We start from the raw sequence: 27,897 nt of genomic DNA on the forward strand, positions 1-27,897 counted from the left end.
ACTGATGTTGTCTCTTAACTGCGGGGTTGTCTTCTCACCAAGTTGTAACTATTTCGAATGAATGAGTAGTGGCAACCTCAACTTCCTGGATTTAGCAAAACTAGGTCAACAGAATAGGAAAGTGCACTTTTAGAAATGACTCCCTTTTTAAAAATATGTTAATATTTTTTAATATGTTTAATATGTTAACATGTTAGTTTTTTTAGTTAGTCACATCTGTGAATGTGGAATGTGTTTTGTTGGTTGAAAAAAAGAAGACTCCTTTGAAGGAGGAAGTAAACACGAGCAAACGGACTTCACCATTCCACCAATGCAGATTTGCCACCAATGCTCCATATTGGACATATCACTGCACTCTACTCTGTAAACTGGTCCTCTCTGTATACCCGTTGCAAGAACAAAACCTGCGGGCTCTCCTTCACCGCAGCCAATGTGAGTAAAACATTTAAATGTGTTAACCCTCGTAAGGCTGCCGGCCCAGACGGCATCCCTAGCGGCGTCCTCAGAGCATGTGCAGACCAGCTGGCTGAGGTGTTTATGGACATATTCAATCAATCCCTATCCCAGTCTGAAAGCTAAGGTAACTGAGCTAAATGACTATCGCCCCCGTAGCACTCACTTCCGTCATCATGAAGTGCTTTGAGAGACTAGTCAAGGATCATATCACCTCCACCCTACCTGACACCCTAGACCCGCTCCAATTTGCTTACCGCCCCAATATGTCCACAAACAAAGCAATCGCAATCACACTGCACTAACCCATCTGGACAAGAGGAATTCCTATGTAAGAATGCTGTTCATCGACTACAGCTCAGCATTTAACATCATAGTACCCTCAACTCGTCATTAAGCTCGAGACCCTGTGTCTCGACCCCGCCCTGTGCAACTGGCTCCTGGACATTCTGATGGGCCGCCCCCAGGTGTTGAGGGAAGGAAACAACATCTCCACCCCGTTGATCCTCAACACTGGGGCCCCAGAAGGGTGCTTTCTCAGCCCTCTTCCCACATGCTTCATGTGGACAGCGCCTCTTCAACCTCAGGAGGCTGAAGAAATTTGGCTTGTCACAAAAAACACTAAAACTTTTATAGATGCACAATCGAGCATCCTGTCGGGCTGTATCAGGCAGAGACAGCAAGGGCGGTTTGTTGCTCCAGAGCCTTTCCATTCACCTTCACACTCCTGGGCCAGACTACACTCAATCATATGACCCACTGAGGAGATGAGTCTTCAGTAAAGACTTAAAGGTTGAGACCAAGTCTGCGTCTCTCACATGGGTAGGCAGACCATTCCATAAAAATGGAGCTCTATAGGAGAAAGCCCTGCTGTTTGCTTAGAAATTCTAGGGACAGTAAGGAGGCCTGCTTCTTGTGACCGTAGCGTTCGTGTAGGTATGTATGGCAGGACCAAATCAGAAAGATAGGTGGGAGTAAGCCCATGTAATGCTTTGTAGGTTAGCAGTAAAACCTTGAAATCAGCCCTTGCCTTAACAGGAAGCAAGTGTAGGGAGGCTAGCACTGGAGTAATATGATCACTTTTTTTGGTTCTAGTCAGGATTCTAGCAGCCGTATTTAGCACTAACTGAAGTTTATTTAGTGCTTTATCCAGGTAGCCGGAAAGTAAAGCATTGCAGTAGTCTAACCTAGAAGTAACAAAAGCATGGATTAATTTTTCTGCATCCTTTTTGGACAGAAAGTTTCTGATATTTGCAATGTTACGTAGATGGAAAAAAGCTGTCCTTGAAACAGTCTTGATATGTTCGTCAAAAGAGAGATCAGGGTCCAGAGTAACGCCGAGGTCCTTCACAGTTTTATTTGAGACGACTGTACAACCATCAAGATTAATTGTCAGATTCAACGGAAGATATCTTTATTCCTTGGGACCTAAAACAAGCATCTCTGTTTTGTCCGAGTTTAAAAGTAGAACGTTTGCAGCCATCCACTTCCTTATGTCTGAAACACAGGCTTATAGCGAGGGCAATTTTGGGGCTTCACCATGTTTCATTGAAATGTACAGCTGTGTGTCATCCGCATAGCAGTGAAAGTTAACATTATATTTTCGAATGACATCCCCAAGAGGTAAAATATATAGTGAAAACAATAGTGGTCCCAAAACGGAACCTTGAGGAACACCGAAATTTACAGTTGATTTGTCAGAGGACAAACCATTCACAGAGACAAACTGATATCTTTCCAACAGATAAGATCTTAACCAGGCCAGAACTTGTCCGTGTAGACCAATTTGGGTTTCCAATCACTCCAAAAGAATGTGGTCATCGATGGTGTCAAAAGCAGCACTAAGGTCTAGGAGCACGAGGACAGATGCAGAGCCTCGGTCTGACGCCATTAAAAGGTAATTTACCACCTTCACAAGTGCAGTCTCAGTGCTATGATGGGGTCTAAAACCAGACTGAAGCATTTCGTATACATTGTTTGTCTTGGCAGGATGGCAGTGGGTTGCTGCGCAACAGATTTGAAGTGAAGTGCTCATGGGTGTGGACTACAGACCCCCTCCAAAACTAACCATATGCCTAGAAAGCCAGCATCCCAGAGTCGCCTCTTCAATGTTTGATTTTGATTTGGATCTCTTTAAGTCCCCATTTGGACTAATCTTCCAAGAGTCCTTAAACATTAAAATACAATTTATAATACAAACACATTTTCACATATAACACACTATTACAAACATACATAATATACTAACATAATGACCCAATAAATACTCAATCTAAAAAAATATTGATTCTTCATCTACTATAGTCCCACAACATTTCTATGTATTATATTTAAATTGTTTTAAAATAATGTTTAAATGTATATATTAAAAGGTTTCTAGTTCTCAGTTAATTTATTCAATTTCTTTATTGCTCTAAATCGAAATGTTCTTTTGCCCATTTCTCTTTTCTGTCTGGATAACGCATAGATGGTGGACAATCTATTCCTAGTATTTACGGAATGCCTGTCTCTTACCAACTGAATACCGTTGTGAATAGAACTTGGCCGTTTTAAATTATGTATATTATGAAATAAAATAAGCATGTTTTTTTCAATTATCTTGTCGATTGATGACCAACCAAGAACACTGCGCATGACTGCAACAGAAGAACCATATCGCCACCTTAAAACAATCCTTGCTGCTTTATTCTGTGAATTCTGCAGCCTCCTAACTTCACTTGATGATGCATTTCCCCAGACCACCGAACAGTAGTTCACCTGACTCTCAATTAATGCTTGTGTTATTTGCTGAAGAATTTTTCCTGGTAAATATTTAGCTATCCTTCTGATTATGCATGCTGTTTTTTTTAGTTTTTTTTTTTTACATAGATTAGTTATTTGAGACGACCATGATAAGCAGTTGTCTAGCTGCACTCCCAATAGTTTGGTTTCTGCCACTTCTTCAATATGTACTCCTCCCATACTTTATTGTATCCCATGCTGTTTTGGCCTTTTCCTAGTTGAACAACCAAAGTTATGTTGGTCTTTCTTGGTGTTTAAAACAAGTTTGTTTTGGAAATCTCACTCCCTGATATTCTCCAAATTTCCAGGTAAAGCCTGCTGTACCCGTTTAACCGATTGTCTTGCTGCATAAATTGTAGTATCATCTGCAAATATAGTAGCTTGAGTTTCAACTAAGGCATAGGGAAGGTCGTTGGTATATATATATATATATATATATACTGTATATATATATAAAGAAGTGGTCCAAGGCAGCTGCCCTGCGGTATTCCACAGGTTAACACGAGGGGAAGAAAATTAACTGTTTCCTGTCAGTTAGATATGACTGTACCCAATTCAATGCTACCTCCTTAAAACCATAATGCATTAATTTTGTCAAAATTATTTCATGATCCACTAAATCAAATGCTGCACTAAAATCTAAAAATAGTACACCCACAAACTTGCCATTATCCATAGCATTGAGCAACTGGTCAGTCATGTCAACCAATGCAGTGGTAGTGGAATGGTTTTTGCGATAAGCATGCTGATTGGCTGTAATCAGATCATTCTTTTCCATGTACTCCCACATTTGTCTACTCACAATACCCTCCAATATCTTACTGAGTGTAGGGAGTAGGCTAATTGGTTGACTATTGGCAGGAGTAATGGGTTCTTTGCTGTCTTTCGGAATAGGACACAGATTCGCATACTTCCATACATTTGCAAACATCCCCTTTTCCAGTGACCAATTAAATATGTATCTCAGTGGAACTGCAATCTGGGGAGCAGCACAGTGAAGCAATAAATTGTCCATAAGACCATAACCTGTAGATTTACCATCAGGTAATGACTTCAATAGGTTTAACACCTCCTCCACTGACACTGTTTGCAGATTAAAAGAGCAGATCTTGTTGCTCATAATATGATCATCAATCCATTGGACAATAGGTTGTTTGGAAGAATGTATGTCTACATTGTTGCTCAGTAATTTAATTTTCTGTGTAAAAAAAATCAAAATGATTGGCAATATCAACTAGTTTTGTTATTATTCTCCCGTCAACCTCCACACTAGATGGGCATGATGAGGTAGATGTACCAAGTAAGCCCTTAACTGTGTTCCATACCTTTTTACAATCATTTTTACAATTAATAAAATCATTGTTGTAAAATAACTTTTTTCTTTCGATTCAATTTAACGGCATAATTTAAATCATCCTCTAGATAAATCAGCTCCCAGATACAGCAGCCAAATCATTTAGAAATAGCTCATGATTAAATGTTTTCTTTTGATTAAATTTCTTTTGACCACAATCCTAGGGGGTTTCTTTGGAACCTTGGTGTTCATGGTTATGGTCACAATATTATGGTCTGTCCAGCCCACTAGCATTGATCTGGCTTTTAAGCATTGCAATGGTATATTACAGAAAATCAGATCAATGCATGTGTCTGAACAATGACCAAACTTAATTGAAGATCTAGTAGTATCATTAACCATTTGCTTCAAACCACAGTTCTTGGCATATCTCATCAAATTTGTTCTATTCAAATTATTGTGATCCTTCCAATTTATATTAAAATCCCCCAAGATAAATACATTTCTGTTGGTATCTGTGGCCTGGTCAAACCCAGTACATAAGTCATCCAGATAGGACACCGTAGAGCTAGGAGGTCTATACACACATCCTACCAATATGGGTGCCTGGTGAGGCAGATGTACTTGAGCCCATAGTGCCTCTATTTGACCTACATTAAGGTCATCCCTTCTCTTAAAAGGTATAGGATTCTGAATATACAGTGCTACACCCCCACCATTCCTATTACTGTCCCTTCTCAGTAGACTAGATCCTTGAATGTTCATTTGCCCATCATATACAGATGCATCTAAATGCGTTTAGGTCAAAGCCAAAATATGAATATTATTTATGTTGACCAAGTTAAAGACCTCATGTATTTTGTTAAGAAGGCTACATACATTAACCTGAGCTATATGCAACCCTTTCCTGGTCAAGTGGAGATCAATAGAGCATGTATTCGTTATAGTGGAAGTTGTCATGATACACTACAACACACAAACTCAGATTTGAACATTAAATTAAAATAGCCAGGGAGTTACTCTAGAGTCCTGATACAATTGCCCGTTGATATAAAGTTTATCCATCACCATGGAGACTCGTTGATTCAGGCAACGCTTTTCCTTCATGATGGGATATAGTTTTTTTCTCCTTTCATTGATCTCAGTGGGGAAGTGATCATTCATTCCAAAATCAGTGTTGCTGAGTTCTATCCCAATGTTCTTCGTCATTTCCTTTTGCTTAAATGTATCAAAACATGCAATAATAGCCCGTGGCCTATTTCCAGAGGCCTTACCTATTCTATGGACTCTGGAGAAAGTGGCATTACGCACAACATCAGTGGGCAGTTTTAGTTGAGTTGACATAAAGTCTCGGACTGTGTCCTCACAGCCTCTGCTGTTGTCATTCTCCGGGATCCCTGAGAATATTAGATGGTTTCGCATTGATTGACACTGTACATCAAGCAAGGTTTCTTTACGTTGTTTGTTCTCCCTTTGCACCACCTCCACCTTGCTATGAATAGAGTCTACAGTACCTTTCAGTGCCATGTTCTCTTTCCTTAGATCATCAATCTGACGTTGGCTGAATTCGAAACTAGCACATAAAGCATTGATGTCCTCTCGCAATATATCCAAGATATCAAGTTTGGCAAGCCTTTCATCGATGGATTTTAACAAGTCAACATCCATGTCAGTAAACCTCTCCCCACTCGCGCCCTCTTACTAGGGGATGGTTTGGTTCCATCGTTGATACCTATTGGCCAACCTGGTTTGGTTTTGTTTTGTTGATTTGGTTGGTTGTCCTTAACAATGCTTGAATCTTCCAGAACCAGCAACATGTTTCTTTGAGTTCGTAAGTATCTCTCGTCAATTAATCGTTTAAGCTCTTCAATGGATTCTGAATCGTCCAGCGTGTTTACAGGCAGAGTTAAACACACAAACAAACTGTTCAGCCGCAACTGAAAACCGATGAAAACCTTGTCAGCTTGTAAATGTTGACGTTGAGACTGGTGTTTTGAGGGTACTATTTAATGAAACTGCCAGTTGAGGACTTGTGTGGTGTCTGTTTCTCAAACTAGACACTCTAATGTACTTGTCCTCTTGCTCAGTTGTGCACTGTCGGCTCCCACTCCTCTTTCTATTCTGGTTAGAGCCAGTTTGCGCTGTTCTGTGATGAGTAGTACACAGCGTTGTACGAGACCTTCAGTTTCTTGGCAATTTCTCGCATGGACTAGTCTTCATTTCTCAGAACAAGAATAGACTGACGAGTTTCAGAAGAAAGTTCTGGCCATTTTGAGACTGTAATTGAACCCACAAATCCTGAAGCTCCAAATGCTCAACTGGCCTAAAAAAAGGCCAGTTTTATTGCTTCTTAAATCAGAACAACAGTTTTCAGCTGTGCTAACATAATTGCAAAATAGTTTTCTAATAATCAATTAGCCTTTTAAATTGACAAACTTAGATTAGCTAACACAACGTGCCATTGGAACACAGGAGGGATGGTTACTGATAATGGGCCTCGATACACTTGTGTATATATTCCATAAAAAAATCTGCCGTTTCCAACTACAATAGTCATTTACAACATGAACAATGTCTACACTGTATTTCTGATCAATTTGATGTTATTTATTTGGACAAAAAAATGCTTTTCTTACAAAAACAAGGACATTTCTAAGTGACGCCAAACATTTGAACGGTAGTGTACATGTAAATATTACCTTAATTACCTCTACTAATTTGTGCCCCCGCACATTGACTGTCACGTTTCCTTTTCTGTTTGTTTTGTCTGTGATTTCTTTTCACACCTGGTTTCATTTGTGTTTAATTCTGTGTGTATGAGGGTAATCTGTTGCCTGCCTTAGTTCTTGCAGGATTATACTTGTGGTTGTTGTGCTCGTTTGTATTTGATGTTTGTTGTTTTCACGGTTACGCACGTGTATTTAAAGTGTCTGAACTGTTGTTTGTTCCTCGGTGCGGTTGCACGAGTTCTGAGTATCTAAAGGGTAGTTTTGGACGTTTTGTTTGTGCCATTTTTGTATTGGTGGACTATATTATTAAACACGCTTCTCAGACATCCCTGCTCTCCTGCGCCTGACTCCTACACCTCTCAACGAGACGCACGCTATCACATTGACTCGGAACCAGTAACCCCTGTATATAGCCCCGCTACGATTATTTTACTGCTGGGGGGGTGGTTTTTGGTGTTGCTCTGATTCACTGTTAGTTTGGGATTACTGAAAGTAACAGTATGTGTCATTCAACATGTTTTCATGGGTAGAACCGGAAAGCACTAGACCGATCTACCCTATGCGGTTTTTGTGTGACAAGTCTCTGCTTTGGCAACAGCGTCGACTATGTTCTTGACAACTAGAACTGCCTACTGATAGGCTACTGGTAGGCCTGAAAGTTTCGGGCAAAAAGTCACTTCCCGTACGTGCCCAACAGTACTGTTGGCGAATACTTGTCTGGCACATACGAGAAGCCACTTTATAGCGCGCAACTTTCTTACCCAGGGGGATGTGAGCAGTTGTTTTCAGAACAAACAAGACTGGGAACAGCTGCCGCTATGCTTAGGGATGTATGACACATGATATTTTATAAAATGTGTTATTTCACTTAGGCCTGCTTTGCTCTATGTAGTATAGAATTGGAATAGGAATATAATACAACTGTTGTTTATTGATTGTTCATTAAACCCAAGTATTCGTCGATTTAGAATAATTCCTGTGTTTATTCCCAACAGTTGAGATTTTTTAAACCATATTAAAATCGCTTTGAACATTTTATCAACACTGATTATGAAAAAACATTCATTGCATTTCAACTGTAGAATTCTGGAAAACAGATATCATGCCATCATGTGGCAAAGCAGCAGAACTGCATGCGTTTAGAAGGTGGTGACGTGTGCCATGTGATGTAGACTAGCCTAGTAGTCGGCCTGCTTAATTTATACCCTCAGTGAACCTCATAATGGGCACTGCTGAACATCAGCACATAGAGTACAACTGTGTTGTTCATTGAGTTGTCGAGGCCTTTGGGCCCAACAAGTGGCGGGAGTCTTTGAAGCCCCATTTGAGGCCCCCTCCCGCTGTTCAATGACCATCCACTGGCATTTTCTACAAGAAATCTGCCTCAAGAAATAAAAGCTTCTCCCAAGTGAAGCTTCTCCCTACTCCCGTTGCCTGCTGAACTGCTGCTTGCTCACAGGTACCCCCCCCCCCTCTCCCGAGCTTTCACCCGCCTCCAGCACACATGCACTGTTTTACAGCCTGTGTTCAGAATAGAATCAGCTTTATCCCCTCTGTTGAAGACGCTTGGACCTTCTTTTTTTATATATTCAGTGTTATGTTAACAAACACGCCCCCATAAAGAAAATTAGGATTAAAAACAGTTTCAGCCCCTGGTATGACCGTGTTCTTGCAGAGTTACTCCACCTCAAGAATTGTATTTGGCGAAAAGCTTGGCATACGTACACTCAGGCTGACTGGCTCTCGTTCAGGCAAATGAGAAATAAGTGCACTCAGGCTGAAGTTAGTTACTTTAAGGAGCAGTTCTCTCTCTGTGGGTCTAACCCCTAGAAGTTCTGGAAAACGGTTGGAGAATAAACCTGGAGAATAAACCCTCCTCCTCACAGCTGCCCATGTCCCTTAATGTTGATGATGTGGTTGTTACTGACAAGAAGCACATGGCTGAGCTCTTTAATCACCACTTCATTAAGTCAGGATTCCCATTTGACTCAGCAATGCCTCCTTGCCTGTCCAACATTTCCACATCCTCCACCCCTTCTAATGTGACTATCCCAGATGCTTCTCCCACTTTTTCCCCTGGGCCTACAAAAATTCTCCCTGCAGGCAGTCACTGAGTCTGAGGTGCTAAAGGAGCTCCTGAAATTTGAACTCAAAAAAGCATCTGGGTCGATGGTTTAGACCCTTTCTTATTTAAGGTTGCTGCCCCTATCATCGCCAAGCTTATCTCCAACCTTTTTAACCTGTCTTTCCTTTCTGGGGAGGTTCCCATTGCTTGGAAGGCAGTCACGGTTTGTCCTTTATTTAAGATCAAGCTGATACTAACTGCTAGATTTGAATGGTGCCGAAGAACATGGCTGACGTTTTACATTCTCTCAACCAATGGTGCTATTTTGTTAGTTTTTTTTAGTTTTGTGTAACTTGTTTTTTGACTTATTTTGTACATAATGTTGCTGCTACCATCACTTGTGACCCAAAATAACTTCTGGACATCAGAACAGCAATTACTCACCGCGGACTGGAAGAAACTTTTTCCTTTAACGAGTCCAACTAGAAGGATATACTGCTTTCACTGGAACAGGCCCAGATCCCCGCCATTTGCTTGAAGAAAAGATGCAGGAAAAGGGGTCACAGATCTGGCTGCCTTCTGAGAATCTGTAGGCAAGTGAGTAAACTCCCACTGCCATCCGTTCTTCTTGCTAGCGTGCAATCATTGGAAAATAAAATTGATGACCTACGATTAAGATTATCCTACCAATGGGACATTAAAAACTGTAATATCTTATGTTTCACCGAGACATGGCTGAACGACGATACGGCTAATATAGAGCTGGCGGGATTTTCCATGCACCGGCAGAACAGAGAAACTACGTCTGGTAAGACGAGGGGTGGGGTTGTGTGTCTATTTGTCAATAACAGCTGGTGCGAGGTATTGCTCGCCTGAGGTAGAGTACCTTATGATAAGCTGTAGACCACACTATCTACCAAGAGAGTTCTCATCGATATTATTCGTAGCCGTCTATTTACCACCACAGAACGAAGCTGGCACTAAGACCGCTCTCAACCAACTCTATAAAGCCATAAGCAAAGAAGAAAATGCTCACCCAGATGCTGCACTCCTAGTGGCCGGGGACTTGAATGCAGGCAAACTTAAATCAGTTTTACCACATTTTTACCAGCATGTCACATGTGCAACCAGAGGAAAGAAAATCCTAGACCACTTTTACTCCACACATAGAGATACATACAATGCTCTCCCCCACCCTCCATTTGGCAAATCTGACCATAATTCTATCCTCCTGATTCCTGCTTACCAGCAAAAACTAAAGTAGGAAGAACCAGTGACTCGCTCAATATGGAAGTGGTCAGATTACACGGATGCTTCACTACAGCACTGTTTTGCTAGCACAGACTGGAAAATGTTCCGGGATTCATCCAATGGCATTTAGGAGTGCACCACCTCAGTCATCGGCTTCATTAATAAGTGCATTGACGAGGTCGTCCCCACAGTGACCGTACGTACATATCCCAACCAGAAGCCATGGTTTAGAGGAAACATCCGCATCGAGCTAAAGGCTAGAGCTGCCGCTTTCAAGGAGCGGGAGACTAATCCGGATGCTTATAAGAAATCCCGCTATACCCTCAGACGGACCATCAAACAAGAAAAGTGTCAATACAGGATTAAGATGTAATCCTACTACACCGGCTCTGACGCTCGTCGTATGTGGCAGGGCTTGAAAACCATTACGGATTACAAAGCGAAACCCAGACACGAGCTGCCCAGTGACGCGAGCCAACCAGGCAAGCTAAACGCCTTTTATGCTCACTTCGAGGCAAGCAACACTGAATCATGCACAAGAGCACCAGCTGTTCTGGATGACTGTGTGATAACGCTCTCGGTAGCCGATGTGAACAAAGCCTTTAAACAGGTCAACATTCACAAAGCCGCTGGGCCAGACTGATTACCAGGACGTGTACTCAAAGAATGCGCGGACCAACTGTCAAGTGTCTTCACTGACATTTTCAACCTCTCCCTGACCGAGTCTGTAATACCTACATGTTTCAAGCAGACCAGCATAGTCCCTGTGCCCAAGGAAGCGAAGGTAAAATTATTACCTGGGCAAAAGGAACACCTATGTGAGAATGCTGTTCATTGACTACAGATCAACATTCAACAATCATAGTGCCCACGAAGCTCATCACTAAGCTAAGGACTCTGGGACTAAACACCTCCATCTACAACTGGATCTTGGACTTCCCGACAGTCTGCCCCCAGGTAGTAAGAGTAGGCAACAACATATCTGCCACGCTGATCCTTAACACTGGGGCCCCTCAGGGGTGTGTACTTAGTCCCCTCCTGTACTCCCTGTTCACCCACGACTGCGTGGCCAAACCCGACTCTAATACCATTATTGTCTACAACAAAGCTTTTTTAGTGTCCAACAAGCTTTCTCTGCCCTTAACCTTGTTCTGAACACCTCCAAAACAAAGGTTGTGTGGTTTGGTAAGAAGAATGCTCCTCTCCCCACAGGTGTGATTACTACCTTTTGAGGGTTTAGAGCTTGACGTAGTCACCACATACAAATACTTGGGAGTATGGCTAGACGGTACACTGTCCTTCTCTCAACGCATATCAAAGCTGCAGGCTAAAGTTAAATCTAGACTTGGTTTCCTCTTGTAGTCACTCCTCTTTCACCCCAGCTGCCAAACTAACCCTGATTCAGATGACCATCCTACCCATGCTAGATTACGGAGTCATAATTTATAGATCGGCAGGTAAAGATGCTCTCGAGAGGCTAGATGATCTTTACCATTTGGCCATCAGATTTGCCACCAATGCTCCTTATAGGACACTGCACTCTATACTCCTCTGTAAACTGGTCGTCTCTGTATACCTGTTGCAAAACCCACTGGTTGATGATTATTTATGAAACCCTCTTAGGCCTCACTCTCTCCTTTCTGAGATATCTACTGCAGCCCTCATCCTCCACATACAACACCCTTTCTGCCAGTCACATTCTGTTAAAGGTCCCCAATGCACACACATCCCTAGGTTGCTCCTCTTTTCAGTTCACTACAGCTAGCGACTGGAACGAGCTGCAACAGACACTCAAACTGGACAGTTTTATCTCAATCACTTCATTCAAAGACTCAATCATGGACACTCTTACTGACAGTTGTGACTGCTTTGCGTGATGTATTGTTGTCTCTACCTTCTTGCCTTTTGTGCTGTCTGTGCCCCATAATGTCTGTACCATGTTTTGTGCTGCTACCATGTTGTGTTGCTACCATGCTGTTGTCATGTTGTGTTGCTACCATGCTGTGTTGTCATGTGTTGCTGCCTTGCTATGTTGTTTTCTAAGGTCTCTCTTTATGTAGTGTTGTGTTGTCTCACTTGTTGTGATGTGTGTTTTGTCCTATATTTATATATATATTTCATTTTTAATCCCAGCCCGCGTTCCCGCAGGAGGCATTTTGCCTTTTGGTTGGCGGTCATTGTGAATAAGAATTTGTTCTTTAACTGACTTGCCTAAAGGTTCAACAAAAATGAATAAAAAATTAACATAGCACAGCATAAACAATTACATATGATCGCTAAGATTAGAGACATAGACAAGGCATTTAACCTTCAACAGAATAATTTCAAGTTTATTTGATTTTGTTTCACATGGATTCCATAGAATAAGAATACAATGGATATATTGTCATAGTCATGATCATAAATACTAATAAGAATACATCATACACAATAAACACAGCACTATCCAAAGGCGTAAAGAGTATCACAAGACATCATTCACCACTAACAACAGAGTATATGTATTTCATTGAGCATATTTATAAGAACTACAGAGAGAGAGAGAAAAAAGAGAGAGCGATGGAAAGAGAGAGATAGAAAGAGAGAGAGAACACAGAGGAAGAGATAGAAAGTCAGGTGTCTCTACACCGCCTGATAAAGAAAGAAATGATACAAAAAAATGAATCCATCCAAAACTGCATAACGGAAAAATATGAATGAAAAACAATATCAGTTTCCATTGTGATGATAACTGTGGAAGCAAAATCTATCGCTCAATACGCACCTGTCCTGTTATCATTTGGCAATACAGTTTTTCTTCTATCCAAACAGAGGATTGGCAGTACAGCGGGTAGGCCAACCTGATTATTGTAGCATATATACTCTGTGTGATTTGTGTGAAATATATCGGAGCTGCTCTGTGCTGTCACCTTATGATGAGCCAAACGTACATTATATTACTTAATATGCTCTAACACTTATATGCCACTTGCCTTTCCCCCTTCACTTTTGTTCCAGGCTGCTTTTAGTCCAAGAGTCAGACATGCAAAACCTCCTTTGTTTTGAGAGTAAAGGGGTGTTGTGGGGGATGCAGGATTTATGTTTTTACATGGAAATAAGATACTGTTCAGAACACCTCAGTTGGCTATATTAATATGTTAAAAGTACTATCATTATTTCCTATGGCTTGTGTATGGTCTTGAAAACGGCGCAAATTGTGCCATACTGATTTTTTTTCTGTGTAAATATTTGCATGCGTTATGATCAGACGAGCAATATAAATGGTGATTAAACATGATGACTAACTCTGTCTGATGACTCATCCCTAGACTATATTAAAACAGGAATGGGTTCTGGACCAAATTCTTCAGATGCCAATTTCTAAACTACATTACAATCCAAATAAAAAAGTGATGCCCCTCAACATCAGTTGTCTTCCCTGATTCACAACCTCAAATCATCTCTAAATAAGAGTGCTGATAGAACACTACGTACAGCAGTTTTTAGGAACAGCATAATATTAGCAAAATACCAAGTGCTACCGTGCTAACTACTTTTTCATTATCCTAGATGCATTTTTGACTTTTTACAGCTTTTAAGAGATTCTCTGGAACAAACATAAAATCATTGCTTGAGAAATATTTTGATGGAAAAACATAAAACGGCAATGAACACAAGTTGTAATGAATGTAACCTATGTTAAACACATACATCACTGCTAACACCTCTCCACTGCTGTCACAGTCACAAACTCACTCAGTAATGTTGAACAAATAAAAAAGCGCAATGAGAAAATAGAAAAGAGGTAACTCTATTCTGAAAATGAATAAACAAAAACATCAAAATGAGAAATACAAACGAATATTGGGAAATAAAATAAACACACAACATAAATATTAGAGCACGATGAGGGTAGAACTATGTGACCTAAACAGAACTGAAATAAATACAATTGAATAACTCTGCGCTCTACATTTGTTGTATAACAACTAATATGGAGTGCACAATTTTTCAACTGTGTACATATATTTATATATTAATATGTTGATATTTACACAGCACAGACAATTACATTCTTAAATACTACTACCATTATTGTCCATTTAAGTGTTATTCCCTTATAAGATTGATCTTTGTAGTTTTTTGTATATTGTATTCAAGTTTTTCCTCATATGACCAAATGGAAAACCCCCTGTTGTCTTCTACAGTTAAATACATCAACAGAACAAACAGTATGTTACTGTAAGGACCCATTTCCCGCTCACCAAAATAACCCAGACGGACACGGTGTTGCTAAATTCCCCTCCCAAGACCCCACCGTCTTCCATCCCTCCCTCCTCTTGTCAACTCACAGATGCACAAACAGACAAACAGAGGAGTGGGGAATTGTGGATGGTGGTCAGGCACCACACTCCCAAATTACAGGGTGGCCCTGGAGAGAGAGAGAGCGAGAGAGAGAGACAGAGAGAGAGAGAGAGAGAGAGAGAGAGAGAGAGAGAGAGAGAAATTACAGCTAATGTATACATAAAGCCACATAGTCTGTATTCCCTTTGGAAGAGTAACATTAATACAGTGTTTCTCAGTCGATTACCTCGGTATTCTCAGTGTTGCTCCAACATATGTACTGACACTCACCAGCTTCCAGATGCTGTAGGGTGGACCAGCTCACATCTGATTGGCAAAGGAGGTGGGCTGCTGTTCGTATCCCCCCTGCTGATAGTCTCCGCCTCCCTCTGTGTATCCGCCCTGGCCATAGTCAGGCTGGTAACCTCCCTGGGTGCCGGCATAGGCGTCCCCCTGTTGTGCGTAGCCCTCTTGCCCATAGCCTTCCTGACCAAAGGACTCTGGAGCAGGCGCCTTCTCCTGGGAAGGTGCATACGTGCCTCCGAAGGCTGCCATCCAGCCGGTCTCTTTGAACACGAACCACAGGTTTCCTCCCCACAGGATCAGGTTCAGGAAGCCAAACGCCTGGGGGATGAATTGAAAAAAGAAGAAGAAGAAGTCAATATGTAGTAGTACAGGTTTTTTCTGTCATATCTTCAGCAGTCAGCACTTTTACTAAATAAACCAATCCTGAAAAACTTACCACAGATGTGTTGAGACCAGAAACGACAGGGTCGTGGACTTCACGGCAGCGGTTCTCCGGCTCGTCGCATGCCTCAATCAGTAAGAGGACCTTGTCTGGGTCGGTGGCTGCCTTCACATCCGACAAACCTTTAGCCCAGGCAGAAGAAGCGACCAGCCAGAAGAAGGTGAACACAGACGTCACAACGAAGTCCTGAGGAGCATCAAGTTATAAATCATGAGACGCATGCATCATCATCAATCTCAAATCCTCAACAGAAATGTAATCAATCTCATCATTGTCATCATCATTAACGTCATTATCATTACTATAATATTAATAATAGTAGCAGAGGTACTGGAATATGGTTTGGAAGATGCCTACTAGATACAAGAAGATCGAAAGACAAACTCACAATCTGGGCTCCCTTGCAGCCTTCACGGTATTTCTCCAGAATGAAAACATACACAGAAAGGGCTGCCATGGAGTAGAGGAAGGAGAAGACACCGACGGTGACAAAGAACTCAGCTGAGGAGGAGTAGTCTCCGATCAGGAACAGACGCTCAGGGCTTTCCCCCTTACAGGTTGGGGCATCGAAGTACACCTGATGTAGCCTGGCAAGGACAAGGGACAGAGAAAGACAGAGAAGATGGGAATCAGAGCGAGAGAGAGGAAGAGAGATGTCAAATTGGGTTAATACAGTTTAATATAGATGAATATTCCATCCATGACGTTTGCAGCCCAGAGGTACTGTAAAAATGACAGACAAACCATATTTGTGCAGGTTCAGGGGGCTACGTGTGACTGATTAGGCTTACTGACCTGAATGGATACTCAAACTCCACCTCAATGCTCAGGTCACTCTCTGACCGGTTTTTACACTCCACACTCATCTTGAACATGCCAGAGTAGCTGCCGCATGTCGAGAAAGCAAAGATAGCAAAAATCTGAAAGATACAGAGGGGGGAAGAGAAGATGAGAAGAGTTAGAGACAGGACGTCGAAGTTAAAGGAAAGTGAAAGAGAAGGGGCTGAACAATTTAGTAGTGAGATCAAAGGAATGGGGGGAAAAAATAGGGTTGTAAGGATGAGACATGTGGGGAGAAGCAAAATACATCTATTAAATTGCACTTATACTGGAATGAGTCTTTGGAGATTGTGCTCTGTCTAGGAATTAGCATAACCCTAGTTTGGTCTGAAATAGGTGTTGATGAAAGGAAAGTCCATGCAGTATAATGGCAACCCCCGCTAAAGGTCTACTGTTACTGAAGAAGCTGACACTGTGGTTTCACCACCTGCTGTGTCTTCTGCACTCCAATGTTCCACCAATCACAGCAGGCTGTTTACAAAGGCACCCAGAGTGCAAATCAATGTGGCTATATTGCCAGGTTACAGAGCTACACTTGTTGCCATGGTTACCCCGACACCTAAAGTTGTGCACTTGAGGTATTAAGAAAATACAAGAAGTGTAAAATAACATGTTTGGTTGATATGGATGTACTATCTGTTGTACCAAATAAGTTATGATCTACTCTTGGCATCAGGCTACATTACTACAGTAGTAGAGTATTGTAACCCAGTGCTTGTGCACGTGAACGCTTATCTACTCTCTTACACACACGAGCGTGCACATAGACACACTCTCACACATAGGAGATTAGAAAGCCAGCTATTTTTACCACACCCTCCCTTCCCTGCAGGCCAGATCCGATTGGATGGAAAATCCGGCTATTAATCTGACGGAGGTGCTCCTCCATCTGTCGCTAAAGGACGCTGCACAAGGCTACTGTACACACACAGTCACACACAGTCATGGACGCATGTGTGAGCAGCTGCAAAAATACACACACACGGACAAGTGCACCTATCTGTATACCAACCTGCTCTCATACTCTGGAATACATTGCTGTAAATACTCAGAATATATTTCAACATGGCTTCGTCGAGCCTTCAATTATACACAGATTCATCCACACTTCTCTATTGATGAAAAACGGTACAGATGGTACGCGTTACTAATTTCCTTGTCTCATTTTTATCTACAGCACTAACACAGTCACACCTCCTCCACTTCCTCTCCTTATCAACAGGTTTTAATAATGATTGCAGAGGAGTGTGAGGGGAGAGGATGATACTTTTAGTTTGAAGAACAGGCAGATCTAGCACCAGGCTACTTAGCTCTCCCACATCCTTCAACATAGTTACTCTAAATTCACAACGTTTGCCAAATGATCCTCTTGTAAGATTGTAGTCTAGCATTCACAGTAACATAGATGGTCATCATTTTCCTTGATCTGCAACAAACAAGAACTTCAAGGCCTGGTTAATTAAGATGCTTTGTCTGTTCACACTGATTTGCTGGTTGCAACAAGCATTGCAACAAGCATCTGCTAACCATGTGTATGTGACCAATAAAATGTGATTTGATTTGAATTGAAACAAATGATAGTCCCACTAACCACAAAGCAGATGGGATGGAAGAATGCTGTGTTAGCTGTGGAATGCTGTGGAATGCTGTGGTAGCCTTGCTGGTTAAGTGTGCCGTGAATTCTAAATAAATCACTAACAGTATCACCAGCAAAGCACCCCCACACCATCACACCTCCTCCTCCATGCTTCACGGTGGGAACCACACATGTGGAGATAATCCGTTCAACTACTCGGTGTCTCACAAAGACACGGCTGTTGGAACCCAAAATCTCACATTTGGACTCATCAGACCAAAGGACAGATTTTCACCAGTCTAATGACCATTGCTCATGTTATTTTGGTCTCTTCTTTTTATTGGTGTCCTTAAGTAGTGGTTTCTTTGTAGCAATTAGACCATGAAGGCCTGATTTACACAGTCCCTTCTGAACAGTTGATATTGAGATGTGTCTGTAACTCTGTGAAGCATTTATTTGAGGCTGGTAACTTTATTGAACTTAAAGGTTTTTTTTTGGGGGGGGTTTATTGGACTATTTTCTACATTGTAGAATAATAGTGAATACATCAAAACTATGAAATAACATATAAAGAATCATGTAGTAACCAAAAAAGTGTTAAACAAATCAAAATATATTTATATCTGAGATTCTTCAAAGTAGCCACCCTTTATCTTGATGACAGCTTTGCACACTCTTGGCATTCTCTCAACCAACTTCATGAGGTCATCAAGCTCGAGACCCTGGGCCTCAACCCCGCCCTGTGAAACTGAGTACTGGACTTCCTGACGGGCCGCCCCCAGGTGGTGAGCGTAGGTAACAACATCTCCACCCCACTGATCCTCAACACTGGGGCCCCACAAGGGTGTGTTCTGAGCCCTCTCCTGTACTCCCTGTTCACCCATGACTGCGTGGCCATGCACGCCTCCAACTCAATCATCAAGTTTACGTACGACACTACAGTGGTAGGCTTGATTACCAACAACAACGAGACGGCCTACAGGGAGGAGGTGAGGGCCTCCTCGTGGGACTATCATTTGTTTTTCAACAGGACAATGACCTAACACAACTACAGGCTGTGTAAGCGCTATTTGACCAAGAAGGAGCATGCTGGGGTGCTGCATCAGTTGACCTGGCCTCCACAACCACCCAACTTCAACTCAATTGAGATGGTTTGGGATGAGTTGGACCACAGAGTGAAGAAAAAGCAGTCAACAAGTACTCAGCATATGTGGGACCTCCTTCAAGACTTTTGGAAAAGCATTCCAGGTGAAGCTGGTTGAGAGAATGTCAAGAGTGTGCAAAGCTGTCATCAATGCAAAGGGCGGCTACTTTGAAGAATCTAAAACCTCAAATAAAATCTCAAATATTTTGATTTGTGTAACACTTTTTTGGTTACTAAATGATTCCATATGTTATTTCAAAGTTTTGATGTCTTCACTAGTATTCCACAATGTATAAAATAGTGAAAATGAAGAAAAACCCTTGAATGAGTAGGTGTGTCCAAACTGACTGGTACTGTCACGCCCTGATCTGTTTCACCTGTCCTTGTGCTTGTCTCCACCCCCTCCAGGTGTCGCTCATCACCCCCAGTGTATTTATCCCTGTGTTTTCTTTCTCTCTGTGCCAGTTAGTCTTGTTTGCCAAGTCAACCAGCGTTTATCTCCTAGCTCCTATTTTTCCCAGTCTCTGTTTTTCCTAGACCTCTTGGTTTTGACCCTTGCCTGTCTTGACAGAGAACCCGCCTGCCCGACCATTCTTCCTGCCCTGACCTCAAACCTGCCTAACGCCCTGTACTGTTTGGACTCGGACCTGGTTACTGAGCCTGTCCTGACCTCGAGACTGTCTAACGCCCTGTACTGTTTGGACTCTGACCTGGTTTATGAACTGTCGCCTGTACCCGACCTGCCTTCTGCCTACCTCTTATGTTATAATAAATACTGGAGCTCAACCATCTGCCTCCTGTGTCTGCATATGGGTCTCGCCTTGTGCCCTTATAGGTACTGTATATATGGGGGATTGGAAGTTATGCAGACAATTATATTGATGGAAGCCACAATCTATCTATCTGCAATATTAAATCTGACAATATTAAAGCTGATAATATCCCACTATGCCCTCCGACAAACCATCAAACAGGCAAAGCGTCAATACAGGACTAAGATCGAATCGTACTACACCGGCTCTGACGCTTGTCGGATGTGGCAGGGCTTGCAAACCATTACAGACTACAAAGTGAAGCGCAGCAGAGAGCTGCCCAGTGACACGAGCATATCAGATGAGCAAAACCTCTTCTATGCTTGCTTTGAGGCAAATAACACTGAAACATGCATGAGAGCACCAGCAGTTCTGGAAGACTGTGTGATCACGCTGTCCGCAGCCGATGTGAGTAAGACCTTTAAACAGGTCAACATTCACAAGGCCGCAGGGCCAGATGGATTACCAGGACGTGTACTGCGAGCATGCGCTGACCAACTGGCAAGTGTCTTCACTGACATTTTCAAACTCTCCCTGTCCGAGTCTGTAATACCAACATGTTTCAAGCAGACCACCATAGTCAATAGTAATCTACCTAAATGACTACCGACCCATAGAACTCACGTCTGTAGCCATGAAGTGCTTTGAAAGGCTGGTCATGGCTCACACCAACACCATTATCCCAGAAACTCTAGACCCACTCCAATTTGCTTTACCGCCCTAACAGATCCACAGATGATGCAATCTCTATTGCACTCCACACTGCCCTTTCTCACCTGGACAAAAGGAACACCTATGTGAGAATGATATTCATTGACTACAGCTCAGCATTCAACACCACAGTGCCCTCAAAGCTCATTAATAAGCTAAGGACCCTAGGACTGAACACCTCCCTCTGCAACTGGATCCTGGACTTCCTGACGGGCCGCCCCCAGGTGGTAAGGTTAGGTAACAATACATCCACCACGCTGATCCTCAACACAGGGTCCCCTCAAGGGTGCGTGCTCAGTCCCCTCCTGTACTCCTTGTTCACTTATGATTGCACTGCCAGGCACGACTTCAACACCATCATTAAGTTTGCTAATGACACAACATCGGTAGGCCTGATCATCGACAATGACGGGACTGCCTACATGGAAGAGGTGAGAGAGATGGCTGTGTGCTGCCAGGACAACCTCTCCCTCAACATGATCAAGACAAAGGAGATGATTGTGGACTACAGGAAAAAGATGACCGGGCACCCCCCCCCCCTCCCCCATTCTCATCGATGGGGCTCTAGAGGAGCAGGTTGAGAGCTTCAAGTTCCTTGGTGTCCACATCACCAACAAATTAACATGGTCCAAGCACACCAAGACAGTTGTGAAGAGGGCACAACAAAACCTATTCTCCCTCGGGAGACTGAAAAGATTTGGCATGGGTCCTCAGATCCTCAAAAAGTTCTTCAGCTGCACCATCGAGAGCATGGTGACTAGTTGCATCACTGCATGGTATGGCAACTGGTCGGCCTCCGACTGCAAGGCACTACAGAGGGTAGTGCGTACGGCCCAGTACATCACTGGGGCAAAGCTTCCTGCCATACAGGACCTCTATACCAGGCGGTGTCAGAGGAAGGCCCTAAAAATTTTCAAAGACTCCAGCATCCTAGTTATAGACTGTTCTCTCTGCTACAACACGGCAAGCAGTACCAGAGTGCCAAGTCTTGGTCCAAGAGGCTTCTAAACAGCTTCTACCCCCAAGCTATAAGACTCCTGAACATCTAATCAAATGGCTGCCCAGACTATTTGCATTGCCTCCCCCTTTACACTACTACTCTGTTGCTACTCTCTGTTGTTACCATCTATGCATAGTCACTTTAATAACTCTACCTACGTGTACATCTTACCTCAGTTACCTCGACTAACCGGTGCCACCGCACATTGACTCTGTCCCGGTACCCCCCTGTGTATAGTCTCGCTATTGTTATTTTACTGCTGCTATTTAATTACCTGTTATTCCATTTCTTAATCTTATTTATATTTTAAAAAATTAAATTAAATTAAACTGCATTGTTGGTTAAGGGCTTGTAAGTAAGTATTTCACTGTAAGATCTACAGATCTACACCTGTTGTATTCGGCGCATGTGACTAATAAAATTGGATTTGATTTAACCCCCCCCCCAAAAAACACACGAGTACACACACTCTCTGAGTTAGAATCAGCACCGTTTATAAATACCTGCTCATCAGATTTTATAGCTGAGTCAGACAAGACTGAAACCACAGATATTCCTAAATAAACGAGGGTAAATGGATAACTGAAGTTAATATATTGATTGATACATGAGTATAAATGGACGTTGTAGGACCACAAGTATAGCCATCAACATGTAAGTACTGTTTGTATGCTCTCAAGCTTATTTCTGCTGCCGAGTTTGGCAGGAACCCAAAGTGTGATGGAACTAACAGCTTCAACCAATCACACCTCCTCTAAGCAAGGGGCAGTGGAGTGGGCAGAGAGCCCAGGCAATAAGTCTGCAAAGCTTTAACATATAAACTCATCACACTATACACTCCTACAATCAGCAGCTTTGATGAGCAACACCTGTAACCACTTAGAGAATACTCAAATCAAATCACATTATATTTCTCACATGCGCCTAATATAACAGGTGTCGACCTAATCGTGAAATGCTTACTTACAAGCCCTTAACGAACAGTGCAGAGTTTTTTTTAAATAACACAATAAAATAACAATAACGAAGCTATATACGGGGGGGTACCAATACTGAGTCAATGTGCGAGGATTCAGGTTAGTCAAAGTAATTGAGGTAATATGTACATGTAGGTAGGGCTAAAGTGACTATGTATAGATAATAAACAGTGAGTAGCAGCAGCGTAAAAAAAGGGGGTCAATGCAAATAGTCCAGGTAGTCATTTGAACTGTTCATCTGTACTGGCTAGAGTGTTACAGATCTGAGGGATACATTATTACCAATTCAATGGATAGCTCAATTGATGTCCAGCTCTGTCAATGTATTGACCACACAGTATGAAAACTGGTCTTACAGTACAACGATGCACTGAATGGATCACTAAAGCAAATCTGTAAATTGAGCAGTAAACTGTAAATCCCAGGTTAAGACACAATAACCCTCTTTCACAAACATAACCTGGGGCAGTGGTTAACCACTCTCTATACAGCTTTAAGTTTGTTTGGGGAGATTTCAATGTGTCTCCCATCATCCATCAAAACTAGGCTTCGTCAGCACACAGCTCCCAAGAGAGAGTACAACAGCAATGAGTCATACACACGCACACACACTAATGCACACATACACATATACTCTCTCCCATACACACACACTCGCTGTCTCCATCTCTCTCTCTCTCACACACACACACACACACACACACACACACACACACACACACACACACACACACACACACACACACACACACACACACACACACACACACACACACACACACACACACACATACATACATAGCTGATTACAAGCATAAGCGTGTTTCATCATTGATTCATTCTCAAAGAAACACAAAACAGGGTTGAGGATCCTAAAGCACAAACATATATTTTCCGCACTACACATCTAGGCTATAGTGACAGAGAAGAATCTAGGCTATAGTGACAGTCCATTTATCTCGCTGTAGTACAGAGGGCAACACCCTAGGACTTCTGCTTTCAGAAGATTAATAATTCAAACCAATAACACCCATGTGACCTTCAAATCCATCACACATGCAGAAAATCAGGAACAGCAAGGTCCGTGTGTCCCGACAGGTACTGTATTGCCATATGAATGAACTGACATGACGCATGATTATAGGCAGGCTAATCTGTAGTGGATAGACTACGTAACATATATAGTATGGTAAGGTCACAGTAGTTCCGGTGCTTTGGTTTTCCTTCACTGGTTAGTTGGACGTGTCAGGATTCGGTGACAGTGGTGCTGAAAGCGGTGACAGGATTTCAAGCAATGATTCCAAGCAATGATTTGAACCAGAATGGTGGTGGTGGGGGGGGGGTTGGTTGGCTGAGAATTTCTGTTTAGGAGGTTGTGGAGACCCTGCTAGTTTTGTTAGTATCTTTTCCTAAACATCTACCCCCAGAACATAATCAAGCATCTGATGCAATTACGCAAGGTTTTAGTTCCGGGTTTCCGAGATTTTAGCTAGACCTATCTTAAATGAATGTAATGCAACCCTGGAGCTACATGTGACTTGTAAATGGGTAGAATGCTCTGGTCTGCCTGTGTGCTGCTGTATCCATGGAGGTTAGTTAACCATGTGACCCAGAGAAGCAGCGATGTGATGTTCAAGCACTAGCAGTCCCCCGGGGAAGGACTACAGACAAAGTCATTCTGTCAGATTTGTCCTCTCAGTCTCTGCTGCCCTGTGTTATTCTGTCCTGCTGTGAATTAGAGTAGAACATTGTTTGGGTATCTTCTGATGATAACCTGATGTTGCTTTGTGTATGTAGGTCTATGTGTCTTCTCATATATTCATCCTATTCTTTCAATCAACCAATTGTCGTGGCGTTCTATCAAAGTGAGTCAAAATGGAACATGGAAGGAAGCGACGTTATTACTTTTACCTTCCTCAATGAGGGCATACATTGATTTGTTCTGTTTAGCGACAGTGTGTGTGAGTAAGTGGTGAGTAATAGCTGTGTATCGTCAGTGTGTGTGTGTGTTTGTGTGTGTGCGTGTATGTCTTTGAGTTAGCGTGTGTGTGTGCTAGTTCTTATGCTGTAATTACAAATAGTTGAGAAAGAAGCGGTGCTGGAGAGGTGTAAAGTGCTGGAGAGGTGTTCCTAATTACAAACTGAGTACATAGTACACAGTACATTCATATTTTGTCCAAATTATTACAGTAATTCCTGCTTTACATCATTATTCTCAGTGAGATTCAATGAGACTCTTCTTTGTAGAATTGAGATAGCCTATCATCATAGAAGAATAGATCTAGCCCTTGGCACAAAACATTTTGGCAGAGGGGTCACACTGTGCCTCCAGTGTTACTGAATAAAGAAAAAAAAGAGAACATCAAGAATTGATGTGCATGCCAAGTACATTTTGTGATATTGGCCTGTGGAATGCTTTATCACAGATTCATCATGAATTGTCCATCAAAGATTGTCATGCTGCAGCACAATACAACGGCTGGTCGAGGTGTATAATATAGAGCATTGTGGTGATTTTGTAACATGAAGAATTGTAAAGGTAAACAGACTTGTAAAGGTAAGCAAATAGCACTTACAGCGGAGATTCAGATTCAGCACCATGGAGAGCGGTCAATTAAAACCTGCGATTTGACATTTCAGAACCCCTGACAGTGGACAGTGCCTGTTTCAGGCGATGCTGCTGCAGCAACGTCAATGGCCACTACTCCCCAGGTTTAAGTTAGGTGTAGGCCTATATTTAATCTTTATGTGCCACTTCCAAAACTTGAAATTGTATTTAAAAATAAAAGTTAACACTATGTGATTAGACCTAGGAGTGAGCAACTACACAGCTCGTAAAGAAGCAACTATAGTAACTACACCTAAATGCATGAAATATGGTCACCAGATAGATTACAGGTCAAAAGGTTAAGGTGCTGTGAGAACCATATGGTGGATCAGATAGGTCTACACAACAAACTCCACAGGGGAGGAGACAGAAACAGTGGGCTGGATGATTTGAACAGAGATTTGTAACAGTTACCATGATCGAATTACAGTAACATGGTATAACTGAAACGACATCGAGCTTCAAGAGACCTGCTTGCCGGTGGTGACCGAGTAGCAGCAGGGAGTGGGAGGATGGCCAGTGTCATCCGCCTTGCGCTGCCTGTGTGTCGTCACGAGCACAAAGCTTCACGTAGCTTTTTCTGACCTCTGCGTGACAGAAGGACACGTTCTGACACGGTACAAAGACACAGCATCACTATAACAGGGCCTACCTATAGCATAATATATTAGCCTATCATTTATAGATTTTAAGTGTATTGGTTGAAACCATCACAGTGAGATTTTATGCATGCAATAGTCCTACGTAATACTCTCCGTAGACTTCCATACCCACGCATGCACGCAGAAAGGATACGTGCGCGCACTTTGACATCTCACACGCTCACTCCCATCATAAACCAAATAATGAAACATTGTATGAAAACGGTAACTTACCCATTGTAGGATTTTCATAAATCCCAAAGGCTGTTTGATTATGGTGAACTGCCCGGTGGCCACCAACTATCAACACAGAAATCAACATTGTCTTCAGAATTTGTCGAAAAGCTTAGATTCTTTACAAATTAAAACACTCGAATGAGTACTCACAATCATAAGCCGTGCGCATAATCAAGCATCAGGACACATAGGTTATCTGACAGACTCGAATGATCGATTGGATGCTTGTAGTCTGTCGCCTACATGAATTGTCAGCATATATGTTGTTAACCCAGAGTTTGGACTTGTCAATTATTTTCAATGTATTTTTCGGGAGCGGTGATACGATAATCTTTCTCATGCTGTCATTTGTTCGCATGGTCATCACAAAAGGCTAGTACGCTACAGTAATTGTATTGTTTTACTTGGGGCGCGACAGGCCGGGTGACAAAGCACACATCGTTTAGGGGAGACGAGGGAGAGGGAAGTAGAGACAGAGCGAGAGAGGGAGGAAGAGCGATAGACTGCCAGTATTAGAATTAGACAAAGCTGCTTATCACACACGTTTCTCTGTTCCCCAACGCTTGACTGACAAGCACTCTACTAGGAATTGAGACAGAACTAAAAGCTCAAGTCACCGGGGTGGGCCCTTAGTTTTTGCTATAATTTGTAAACCCTTGCCATGTGCGGGTGAATGCGCCCCATCAGTCGCAAATGAAAGCGGTGTGTCCGTCTGTGAGCGCCACGCCGAAGCCATAGCCTATCGACTCACCTCGCCATATTTTACTTTTAACCCCCGGTCGGTCTGCCGCCCCTAATAAATTGATGGGCCTATTATAAACCTTGCTACATTTAGAGACGCATCACGTCTTATATTGCGGTATTCACAAAATAGGATCAGTCGCTTGATTTTCAGTCTCCTTTCCACCCTATGACATAGGCTCCCCTGCACACAACACATAGGCTTAATAGATAGACTACGAGACAAGTAACCCCCTCACAACACATTCAGTCAACGATTCTATTAGTTAAATAGCAGTGGCTGTGTGCAGTGCAGAGCATCTCTGCATGTCCTACTACCAATAGCTGTCAGCTCAAATAATAACCTGGATGTGTTGAGCCTATTTGTCTGCGTGTTTTGAAATGCTGTTCCAAAATAATAATAATTGCGCAGAGTATCTTGTTCAATTCTTTGGACTTTTGGACCATGGTCTATTTATGAGCCAACCGCTCCACTGCACCAGTCCATTGCTGGTGCAAAATTGGCTAAACCACATGCAATCTATCACGCCTCTATTGCGGTGTTTTGCGGTCAGTGCTCGGCAATTCGTTCACATGAGACGACCACTAGAAGCACTGCATTTCAGACTAACGGTCCGCGGCTTTACAATCACAGCGCGCCCTCCTCCTGTTATGATGAGGGTCTATTGTTTCCCCCCAAACTGCTACAGTGTCAAAGTGCGCATTCTGCAGGAGTGCCAAACGATGGCTCATCAGATATTTAAATGAAATGAAAACAATGTTTGATATTGTTGATTTTCATCCCAGAGCCCTACCTGGTTCACAACATCCATCTTGGCCGCCTGCTTGTCGATAAGAGGATCAGAGGGGTGGGGGAGGGAGGCGTTACATCCTGAACAGCCCACCGGGGGACGAGGGTAAAGAGATGGGAATAGCTGTAATACGTCACAAACTCGTCGGGGACATTGGAGCGTAAAGACGTCAGAG

The 27,897-nt window shown here is 42.5% G+C and overlaps 1 protein-coding gene across 1 annotated transcript; it reads right to left on the reverse strand.

Moving 5' to 3' along the window:
• Nucleotides 1–12,881: 12,881 nt before the first annotated feature.
• Nucleotides 12,882–27,824, reverse strand: LOC112221899 (synaptophysin). Its single transcript, XM_024384315.2, has 7 exons — nucleotides 27,726–27,824; nucleotides 26,188–26,253; nucleotides 16,440–16,564; nucleotides 16,033–16,231; nucleotides 15,639–15,830; nucleotides 15,188–15,520; nucleotides 12,882–14,984 (listed from the first exon to the last, which is right to left on the reverse strand). Exons 1-6 carry the CDS (start codon nucleotides 27,741–27,743, stop codon nucleotides 15,218–15,220), a joined length of 903 nt encoding a protein of 300 aa, XP_024240083.1. The 5' UTR covers nucleotides 27,744–27,824; the 3' UTR covers nucleotides 12,882–14,984; nucleotides 15,188–15,217.
• Nucleotides 27,825–27,897: the final 73 nt, after the last annotated feature.

This window comes from Oncorhynchus tshawytscha, linkage group LG22 (assembly GCF_018296145.1).
Source record: "Oncorhynchus tshawytscha isolate Ot180627B linkage group LG22, Otsh_v2.0, whole genome shotgun sequence".
Classification (NCBI taxonomy): Eukaryota; Metazoa; Chordata; class Actinopteri; order Salmoniformes; family Salmonidae; genus Oncorhynchus; species Oncorhynchus tshawytscha.